Here is an 11,541-nt window from a genome sequence, read left to right as displayed (position 1 = left end):
GAATCAAACGAATATTAGGGATCTAAATGTTTTTGTTTGTCCCTAATTTAAGTGTATTTGTACGTATACTATTACAATAGTCTGTCAGATAGTTATGATCTTTTTAAATTATAGAATTCATTAAATTATAATTGTATTTAACTCCCCTAAAAAGTGAGGCCAACAAATGGATGCGTCCAAAAATGTTTTAGATAGCAGAAAGATGGCCGCGGCGACCGTCAAGTCGAAATCAATGAAAACGCTCTATCCGCTGTGATATGAGATTTGCGGAAGAGGAGTTGGCAGGCGTGGCAAAATAACTTCCGCATTTAAAACCCGCTACAACAGAGAAATGGTGAGTGAGTTAAATCTCTTTTTAATCAGAAATACCGATTATATTCTCTGCTTTTAAATTCCCAGGTTGAACCTTAATCTGGTAGGTTAAACCATAATATGGTGGTTTGACAGGACGCCCTAGGAAAAAAGTATTGATCAAAGACTAGAAACAGACTAGAAATCTCTGACAACACCACAACATTATTAGATCGTTCAATATTATGCAAATGAATGAGGCTAATATGTTTGTAGTAACATGGTTGTAGCAAAACCTGTGACCATGGTACAAACATCACTTTGAAAGCACTCTGTCTGAGACGGACATGTAAAGACTTAGTAAAAAAAAAAAAAAATCTGGATGATTGTCGTGATAATTGAAATGTAATAGTGATGTTTTCTACCCGTGAGTTAATGTTGGCACTACCTCCCTCAGACAGCAACCCTGCGCCCATACTTGAACGCTGTGCGTGCCACACTGCAGGCTGCCCTCTGTCTGGAGAACTTCTCCTCTCAGGTAGTGGAACGCCACAACAAACCAGAGGTGGAGGTCAGGTGAGTTGTGTGTGAAAGAGTCTCTCTCTCTGTCTCTCTCTCTCTCCTCATGATGACATTAGTGTTATTTAATTCTTCAAGGTCTGTCAAGTTGGTTGTTTTCTCATTACAGGAGTAGTAAAGAACTCCTACTACAGCCTGTGGTGATCAGCCGCAATGACAAGGAGAAGGTCCTAATTGAGGGCTCCATCAACTCTGTGCGAGTCAGCATTGCTGTGAAGCAGGTCAGGGAATATGACCCGTCTTTTTGCTTTCAATGTTATCCTTCCATTATCTTGATGTTGTGTGTTTGAGGAAATCAAGCCTTTCATATAGATTTGAAAGCTATCAGTTGTAATCAATATGGAAACAAAAGTGTGTTTAATGCAAATGCTGATTAGTGCACTGTAATTGGCTCCATCAGGCTGATGAGATTGAGAAGATCCTGTGCCACAAGTTCATGCGCTTCATGATGATGAGAGCTGAGAACTTCTTCATTCTCAGGAGGAAACCGGTTGAGGTGATAAATGAAAATCAACTTAGACGTTCATGTTTTAAACTGGGGTTGAAAGAACCAGTGAGATTCATAACAGAAAAGAAAATGATTCAATTGGTGTTGTTGATATTGCTGTTGTTGGACTTGCTAATCTTTTTTAATTCCTTTTCTCTTCGTCCATCTCTCCATCCTGTCATGTAGGGCTATGACATCAGTTTCCTCATCACCAACTTCCACACGGAGCAGATGTACAAGCACAAGCTGGTGGACTTCGTCATCACCTTCATGGAGGAGATCGACAAGGAGATCAGCGAGATGAAGCTGTCTGTCAATGCCCGTGCCCGTATCGTAGCGGAGGAGTTCCTCAAGAATGTAAGACTGCTATGTGTTCGAAGCAAAACCATCTACATTTTATAGAAATGTAGTCAAATCAGTGCGACTAATGGAACAGTATTATGATGCTTGTCAATGTCTTCCTTTTGTTGCAGTTCTGAGTTGGTGTCCTCTCATCCCTCACTGATCATATGACTTGGCCATCACCATGGATCTGTGAGACAGGGCAGGCTCAAGGGTCCAATAGCAGGAAGAGGGTGGAGAAGCGTACTGTAAGTGAACAACCAATCAGCGAGGAATACCATAGAAAAGTGACCAATCCAGTGTGGGTGGGTGTGTGTGGCACCCAACTGCGTATCACAAGTATTTCCCTGTACTCATAAATATTGATGACTGTATATAATGAATTATTTTCTAATTAGAACAAATCTCAAAGCCAAGGCGGGTCCTTAAAAGTATTAACCAGGTTGATATTCATGATTACCGGGACAATGAGAATGTGTTGTGCCAACTGAAACAGCCTGTGTTGTTTTTATACATTCTGTGACTTTATGTACTCTTGTGTTTTGTTACAACAAAGAAAATGTAACCTCAAAATGTAACGATCATCATGGAGATAAATTTAAAAAATATGTATGTTTACATTTTATTACAAGATATCACAGATTTATTGAACTGTCCTAAAATAAGCCATGTTTGAAATGATCACCAATAAAACTCATGAGAGCTTGTTTGTAGTTCTGAGTAATGGTGCTCGTGTGTCCCATCCATGCTCTTCTTTGTCCACATCCTCATTCTTGAGGTTGAGTGTGTATACCATTAGATATGTACACTGAGTATACAAAACATTAGGAACACCTGCTCTTTCCATGACAGACTGACCAGGTGAATGCTATGATCCCTTATTGATGTCACTTGTTAAATCCACTTCAATCGGTGCAGATGAAGGAGAGGAGATAGGTTAAAGAAGGATTTTTAAATCTTGAGACAATTGGGACATGGATTGTGTATATGTGCCATTCAGAGGGTGTGCCTTTGAACAGGATATGGTAGTAGCAGGTGACAGTCGCACCGGTTTGAGTGTGTCAAGAACTGCAATGCTGCTGGGTTTTTCATGCTCAACAGTTTCCTGTGTGTATCAAGAATGGTCCACCACCCAAAGGACATCCAGCCAACTTGACACAACTGTGGGAAGCATTGGAGTCAACATGGGCATGCGTCCATGTGGAATGCTTACGACACCTTGTAGAGTCCATGCCCTGATGAAATGAGGCCGTTCTGAGGGCGAAAGGGGGTGCAACTCAATATTAGTGTTCATAATGTTTTGTACACTCAGAGCACTTTAATTTCAAAATCTATTCCTGTGGCACTAGCTGTGTTGGTTGGGACTCAAGTCTCTGCTAAGATCAGCTGTTTCTCTTCAGTTTGCGCAGAGTAAGGCTCACTGTATTATTTCAGGTGTGAGAAAGGAGAAGTGAATGTGTTGCTGGTTCTAAAATGAGCGAGTCAGATCTTGCATGTTTCCTGGTTAGAGTGTGGGCCTCTAGCGCTGAGCTGGGGGAAGGGAGCTGAGCGTTGGGCAAATAGCCGAAAGGTTAGAATCCCTGAGCGACTATGTGAAAAATCTGATGTGCTGTTAAGCAAGGCACTTAACCCTAATTGCTCCTGTAAGTCGCTCTGGATAAGTCTCTGCTAAATGACTCAAACAGACTGGTTGTAGTATTTATTTTGTTTAAGATTTCCCTCCGTTCGTAAGCCGTAAACTGCAAACACATTTCATTATGGCCAATTATCTTCAAATATTATTTTCATAACACTGAGTTCCAGCATATTCATTCAACACTGGTGCCTTTTGGTCATTTGTATGCAGTTTTGTGCTTAGCTGATTTTGAGAAAATCCAACTGTTAGGTCATCTGTAATAGAGGTACTATGTTCGGTGAATCTGAGGCAGCTGTAGAAAAACATCTTTATTGAAGATTTTGAAAAATCACAGGAAAAACACAGGGAAAATGATCAAACATTTGGATTAACAGCAGCCAACACAAGCACCAACAATTGAATATGCCCACATATTTGCATATGCTGATTGTGTAGCCAACACATTTTTATAATTGCACATCTCAAAATACTTTTTAATATAAAACATTGACATGAAGAACAATAGTGACACTTCTGAGGTTCAAAATGGACAAGTGAATCACACAATCAATACTTTGAAGGGGTTCATACTTTACAAAAATAAGTTGCAGTCCATTTCTCTCCTAGACAAGACAACGCTGTAAGCTATATATAAAGCCTTAACACACATAAACCAAACTACTAACAAGGACTTGCTGCTCTTCCTACCATGAGAATGGAGCAGCAAAAGGTAATGGGTCTGAGTAATTCCCTGAAAGCATACCCCAAAACCCTAGAATGCAAGCAGAACTGTTAATTTAATTCCCATTTCTGTTTGGACCTCTAAACCATTGGTCTGAATGTGCTGTAGACTGACTGAGATACCTACGGAGGAGTAATAAGGCCAACTGATACAATTGTACAGGCCAATCGAGGATGCTTACAGAAAAACCAAAAGGCTCTGGATCCTTCAGTTCACATTGCTCTGAACATAGACACCAAAACAGGACAAGGATGTGCTCAGAGAGGGAGAAGGGGTGGAAAAACAACCTGGTCTCAGAGCAAAACGTGTTATATCTTACACAAATCCTTGCCACTCCATTTAGTATGATACACTATATATATATACAAAAGTATGTGGACACCCCTTCAAATTAGTGGATTCGGCTATTTCAGCCACACCTGTTGATGACAGGTGTATATAATTGAGCACACAGCCATGTATTCTCCATACACAAACATTGACAGTAAAATAGCCTTACTGAAGAGCTCAATGACTTTCAACGTGATACCACCTTTCCAACAAGTCAGTTTGTAAAATGTCTGCCATGCTAAGTGCTATTATCGTGAAGTGGAAACGTCTAGGAGCAACAACGGCTTAGCTGCGAAGTGGTAGGCCACACAAGCTCACTGAATAGGAACGCCGAGAGCTGAAGTGCGTAAAAGTCATCTGTCCTCGGTTGCAACACTCACTACCAAGTTCCAAACTGCCTCTGGAAGCAACGTCAGCACAATAACTGTTCGTTGGGAGCTTCATGAAATGGGTTTCCATGGCCGAGCAGCCGCACACAAACCTAAGATCACCATGCGCAATGCCAAGCGTCGGCTGGAGTGGTGTAAAGCTTACACAATTGGACTCTGGAGCAGTGGAAACACGTTCTCTGAAGTGATGAATTACACTTCACCATCTGGCGGTCCGGCGGACGAATCTGGGTCTGGCGGATGCCAGGAGAATGCTACCTGCTCGAATGCATAGTGTCAACTGTAAAGTTTGGTGGGGGAGGACTAAAGGTCTGGGTTACTTAGTTCCAGTGAAGGGAAATCTTAGTGCTACAGCATACAATGACATTCTGTGCTTCCAACTTTCTGGCAACCGTTTGGGGAAGGCCTGTCCCTGTTTCAGCATGACAATGCCCCTGTGCACAAAGCGAAGAGTGGAGGCTGTTATAGCAGCAAGGCGGGGGGGGACGACGACTCCATTTTAATGCCCATGATTTTGTAATGAAAATTCGACGAGTAGGTGTCCAAATGTGGTGTGTGCTACTTAAAGTTAGGTTACATTACATTGGCCTACAAATGTAATGTCGATCGAACAATATAATATGAATTGTAAGACGTATAGTATCCTACGTCTTGATCGTTTAGTATGATATATTGCATTTGACTGCTTTAGTAGGATATGCTACGTTAGACTGCTTTAGTATGATATGCTACGTTCCACTGCTTTAGTATAATATATTACATTGGAGTGCTTTAGTATGACATGCTCCGTTAGGTTAGGAGTTAGAGTAAAGGAATATGGTTAGGGGAAGGGTTAGCTAACATGCTAAGTAGTTACAAAGTAGCTTAAAGAGTACAGTGCTTTCAGAAAATATTCATTTAAAATGTGGACTTATTCCACATTTTGTGTTACAGCCTGAATTTAAAATTGATTAAATTGTTTTTTCCCCTCACCCATCTTCACACAAAAGCCCATAATGACAAAGTAAAAACATGTTTTTAGAAACTTTTGCAAATTTATTGAAAATGAAATACAGAAATCTTTAATTTACATAAGTATTCACAACCCTGAGTCAATACATGTTAGAATACGATTTGGTGAGATTACAGCTGTGTTTTTCTGGGTAAATCTCTCAAGAGCCTTGCACACCTGGATTGTACCATATTTGCCCATTATCTTTTTAAATTCTTCAAGCTCTGTCAAGTTGGTTGTTGATCATTGCTTGACTGCCATTTTGAAGTCTTCTGTCTTTAAGACAGGCCACTCAGGAACATTCAATGTCATCTTGGTAAGCAACTCCAGTGTATATTTGGTCTTGTGTTTAAGGTTATTGTCCTGATGAAAGGTGCACTTTTATGTTGGAAAGCAGACTGAACCAGATTTTTCTCTAAGGATTTTGCCTGTGCTTAGCTGTATTTGTTTCTTTTATTCTAAAACAACTCCCTAGTCCTTGCCGATGACAAGGATACCCATAACATGATGTAGCCAACACCATGCTTGAAAATGAGTAGTACTCAGTGATGTATGAATGTTGAATTTGCCCCAAACATGACACTTTGTATTCAGGACATGAAGCTTATTTATTTGCAATTTTTACTTTAGTGCCTTATTGCAAACAGGATGCATATATATTTTTTATTCTGTACAGGCTTCCTTCTGTTCACACTGTCATTTAGGTTAGTATTGTGGAGTAACTACAATGTTGTTGATCCATCCTCAGTTTTCTCCTATCACAGCCATTAAAAACAAACTATTTTAAAGTCACCATTAGCCTCATGGTGAAATCCCTGAGCGGTTTCCTTCCTCTCTGGCAACTGAGTTTGGAAGGATAACTGTATCTTTGTAGTGACTGGGTATTGATACACCATCCAAAGTGTAATTCATAACTTTGCTTTGCTCAAAGGGATATTCAATGTATATGTATATAATATTCAATCTACCAATAGGTGCCCATTTGTGAGGCATTGGGAAACCTCCCTGGTCTTTGTGGTTGAATCTGTGTTCGAAATTCAATGCTCGACTGAGGGACCTTAGAAATAATTGTATGTGTGGGGTACAGAGATGAGGTAGTCATGTTAAACACTATTGCACACAGAGTCCATGCAATTTATGTGACTTGTTAAGCAAATCTTTACTCCTGAACTTATTTAGTCTTGCCCTAACAAATGGGTTATTGACTCAAGACATTTCTTAAAACATTATTCCACTTTGATATTATGGGTTAATGTGTGTAGGTCAGTGATACATTTCAAATGTAATCCATTTTAAATTCAGGCTGTAATACAACAACTTTTGGAAAAAGTAAAGGGGTGTCAATAATTTTCCGTCGTTGCTAAAATGCTAATGTTGTCCGTGATGAGATTTGAACACACAACCGTCAGGTTGCTAGATATTCGCGTTATACATCCACCCTCCTTTTGTTTTTGCTTTAAGTAATTTTTCATCCCAAACATATAACTTACCATACTAATTTGAGCGTGCCAGATTTACGCAGGCTAATGTAATGTAACCTAACAAAGTAACATATCATACTTAATGGAGTGGCATGGATTTTTGTCAAATACAGTACCAGTCAAAAATTTGGACACACCTACTCATTCAAGGGTTTTTCTTTATTTTTACAATTTTATACATTGTAGAATAATAGTGAAGATATCAAAACTATGAAATGGCACATATGAAATCAAGGAGTAGCCAAAAAAGTGTTAAACAAATCAAAATATGTTTTATTTGAGATTCTTCAATGCAGGCACCCTTTGCCTTGATGACAGCTTTGCACACTCTTGGCATTCGCTCAACTAGCTTCATGAGGTAGTCACCTGGAATGCATTTCAATTAACAGGTGTGCCTTGTTCAAAGTCAATTTGTGGAATTTCTTTCCTTAATGCGTTTGAGCCAATCAGGTGTGTTGTGACAGGGTAGGGGTGGTATACAGAAGATAGCCCTATTTGGTAAAAGAACAAGTCCATATTATAGCAAGAACTGCTCAAATAAGCAAAGAGAAATGACAGTCCATCATTACTATAAGACATGAAGGTCAGTCAATTCTGAAAATGTCAAGAACTCGGAAAGTTTCTTCAAGTGTAGTTGCAAAAACCATCAAGCGCTATGATGAAACTGGCCCTCATGAGGACTGCCACAGGAAAGGAACATCCAGAGTTACCTCTGTTGCAGAGGATAAGTTCATTAGCCTTACCAGCCTCAGAAATTGCAGCCCAAATAAATGCTTCACAGAGTTAAAGTAACAGACACATCTCAACATCAACTGTTCAGAGGAGACTGCGTGACTCAGGCCTTCATGGTCAAATTGCTGCAAAGAAACCACACCAATAATAAGAAAACACTTGCTTGGGCCAAGAAACACATGCAATGGACATTACACCACTGGAAATCTATCCATTGGTCCAATTTTCCAAAATTGCGATTTTTGGTTCCAACTCCCGTGTCTTTGTGTGACGCAGACTAGGTGAACGGATTATCTCCGCATGTGTGGTTCCCACCGTGAAGCATGGAGGTGGTGCTTTGCTGGTGACACTGATTTATTTAGAATTCAAGGAACACTTAACCGGCTACCACAGCATTCTACTACTATATACCATCCCATCTGTTTTGGACTTAGTGGGACTATCATTTGTTTTTCAACAGGACAATGACCCAATACACCTCCAGGCTGTGTAAGGGCTACTTGAGCACGGAGAGTGATGGAGTGCTGCATCAGATTTCCTGGCCTCCACAATCACCCGACCTCAAACAAATTGAAATGGTTTGGGATGGTTGGAATGCAGAGTGAAGGAAAAGCAACCAACAAGTGCTCAGCATATGTGGGAACTCCCTCAAGACTGTTGGAATAGCATTCCAGGTGAAGCTGGTTGAGAGAATGCCAAGAGTGTGCAAAGCTGTTATCAAAGCAAAGGGTGGCTACATTGAAGAATCCAACACTTTTTTGGTTACTACATGATTCCATGTGTTATTTCATAGTTGTGATGTCTTCACTATTATTCTACAATGTATAAAATAGTACAATAAAAAAAAAAACTTGAATGAGTTGGTGTCTAAACTTTTGACTCGTACTGTATGTTTTGCTTTGAGACCAGGCTGTGAAAACATTACATCGCCCAACAAAGAACCATCAATTGAGTGAGTTGCACAGATAGAATGTCCATTGACTCTGTACCACTAGACACAAGTAATGACACATAGTAACAGGGAGGTAGAGGAGAGCCCAAACTTCAATCCGAGTGGCTTGCATTTCAGAGGTGAGGTGGGACTGTCTGCAAGGCATCTTCTGTGGTGCGATGAACGTTGACGTTCTGAAAGAGGAACATACACGTTTTACATCCCTTTGAAGACACACCAGAATGACGAATCAAATCTCAAATCCATGGAGTTTCAAAATAAGGGACATGTTCAAATCCCCCATAGCTTCAAGGCATAGAAGTCCTAGAACAAGGCATTTTATTTCAGTGAGAGACACACTGTGCTATACAAAGTGAGGTTTGTTTATGTTTGCGGCAGAGATAATGGTTTAGAGAAATAGATATTAGTTTAGACAACTGACCATTATTGTTCCTGGTCAGCTGTGTGTATGAAAAAGGCATGTTTTGCAGTTGGCTTTGTGGATGAGGAGAGTTACTGTTATGGTGTCAGGAAGAGGTCAAGCACTGTTCTACAAACAGGTGTTTATATTGAGTCTGATGAATAGGCATTAGTAGTCTACAGAGGAAGTTACTTCCAATACAGCCTCTGCATATTAATAAAGGTTGAGGACAAAATGCTCTGCATTTGCATAGCACAGTAAAAGATGTTTCTGAAGACATTTATAGAACAAAAACGTGAGGGTCAATGTATCGATACATAAAATACAGCAGGGCTGGTCAAGTCGATTTTATTAACATAGCCAGTACACAGTGATATGTCAATTACTTCCTCATATTCCATATGGAGCAGAAACCTTCACATTCTAATAAAAATATGTGTTCCTCTGGGCCATCTTCAGACATGATTATAAAATTAACATTTAATCTAACTTGATCAAATTAAAAATACACTAAACTGAAAGAATTTTATAAAATAACTAATTAAAGAAACACTCAAGAGTTTAGGTTTCAGAGTAAAGGTGCAAAACACTACCTCATCAAGTAGACATTTGTGCAACGCTATGAACACTGACAGACACACATTCAACTTTTAAACTAATTAAGACAGTGAGTCACATTGAAATCCAGACTCACGACTGACAAATAATAATAAAATACTGAGCTTCCCGAATAAAAAAAAGTGACATACATCCATGAGACTAAATTTAAAAAAAGGTTATCCTAAAATGAAATATTTGAAATGAAATGTGCTTCGGGTTAAATCGCTTCACAGTTGGCAGTTCAACATTGATTTACAAAACCATTATGTCAATTTGGAGATGGAAAAAAGCAGCAAGTCAATAAACAAAAAAAAGAAAACCAGACCCTTATGGTAGGGATATTTACAAATGAACTAGATTCCAGTTAATTAGAATTATTATTGAATACTCCAAAACAAATCAGAGTACTTCTGATGTCAGGATGTAAAGAGGGTATGGAGTGACTGAGGACTAAGTGTCTGATTGAAGGACAAGTTAATGGGGCAGGGCCAGAAGGAGGAGTGGAAAGAAGGGAGTGTGAGAGCATGAGGGATACCATCTCACTGATGAGCTGGTACTGTTAGCAAAGCCTCCTCGGCCATCCGCGACACCTTTACGTTCTGTTCAGCAATGAAACAAAAGGTTGGGGTCAAACATCAGGGAAACAAAATAGCTATAATGGGAGGATGGGTGGGAAAGAGAGGGGGCTCTATTCTAACAAACCTAGCGTAATGGTAAATCTTAGCGCTGGTGGTAGCGTTATAGGTTCAGGGTGAGTCAGAAATATTTTTGCCATTTTCACAACCGGAATTATAGGCAGAGTAGTTGGTGGTGGCGTGAAAGGGCTGGGTTTTGATGAATAAACAAGTTGAGTGTGTTAAGACTTGGCCCTTCACTGGCCAATCAGAACATAAACCATGGCTAAATATGCAGTTGCTTCAAGTTGTGTATTTATGGTCTTATGTATTGCAACTCCAATTTGAATGTTAGTCCGTTATAGCCTAGTTTGCTGAATATGGTGAACATGTCAGCCCACATTGTTCTAAAACACATTGCTTCAATATGGAAACATAGGCAACAGCATTCGCACTGATACAGGGGCAATGTCTACTGTAATTTGCAGTCTGGACATGCCAAACGTAGTCAACAAGCAACATTAAATTCACTAGGCTATTGATAAGGCCTAAAATGACAGTCCACAATTCTAATAAAAACAAAATAACTTATTTTAAATAGGCAATGTCTCAATACAGTTACAGGCACCATAACTGCTCCCCATTGGCACATAATACAGACCAGGCAAATAAGACTATGTAGGGTTTTACTCACATCCAAACTTTCCACAGGACCTGGATAAAGATCCAATGGAAAGAGAACGGGGGAATGTCCACTCACCGTTACACTTCACAACTGTAATGTTTTATAAACATCATGGAACCACCTTACAGATCACATTTGCACTTCTCCAGAAATAGCAGACAAAATGTCAATTGCATTCAAGCCAATACTAGGCTCCTGTCAATTGTATCATAAAAAAAAATAAGAATCTGTTGTTGATATGGCATTATGAGGACTGAATATTTTGGAAGAGCATGTCTTCGGTAAATCGGTAGTGGGGATGGATAACCTAC

At 39.7% G+C, this 11,541-nt stretch overlaps 2 protein-coding genes across 4 annotated transcripts in view; one reads left to right on the top strand and one right to left on the bottom strand.

Moving 5' to 3' along the window:
- The first annotated feature begins 187 nt into the window (after window positions 1–187).
- On the top strand, window positions 188–2,412 carry LOC112219444 (actin-related protein 2/3 complex subunit 4). The gene is made up of 6 exons (XM_024380693.2): window positions 188–334; window positions 749–867; window positions 980–1,091; window positions 1,271–1,366; window positions 1,544–1,714; window positions 1,831–2,412. The coding sequence occupies exons 1-6, from the start codon at window positions 332–334 to the stop codon at window positions 1,834–1,836; spliced, it is 507 nt and encodes a 168-aa protein (XP_024236461.1). The 5' UTR covers window positions 188–331; the 3' UTR covers window positions 1,837–2,412.
- Window positions 2,413–8,797: 6,385 nt separating this feature from the next.
- Window positions 8,798–11,541, bottom strand: part of LOC112219450 (6-phosphofructo-2-kinase/fructose-2,6-bisphosphatase 4) — a 35,779-nt gene continuing 33,035 nt past the window's right edge. For 2 of the 3 annotated variants that reach the window (XM_024380725.2, XM_024380707.2), the window contains exon 14: window positions 9,664–10,530. In XM_024380725.2, coding sequence (XP_024236493.1) covers window positions 10,471–10,530 — 60 coding nt within the window. In that variant the 3' untranslated portion in view covers window positions 9,664–10,470. Of the gene's footprint in view, window positions 9,105–9,663; window positions 10,531–11,541 lie in introns of those variants that run through there. The other variant, XM_024380716.2, reaches the window with a different exon arrangement.

The sequence above is a fragment of the Oncorhynchus tshawytscha genome, linkage group LG02 (genome assembly GCF_018296145.1).
Source record: "Oncorhynchus tshawytscha isolate Ot180627B linkage group LG02, Otsh_v2.0, whole genome shotgun sequence".
NCBI lineage: Eukaryota > Metazoa > Chordata > Actinopteri > Salmoniformes > Salmonidae > Oncorhynchus > Oncorhynchus tshawytscha.
This window is presented reverse-complemented; position numbering and strand designations above follow the sequence as displayed.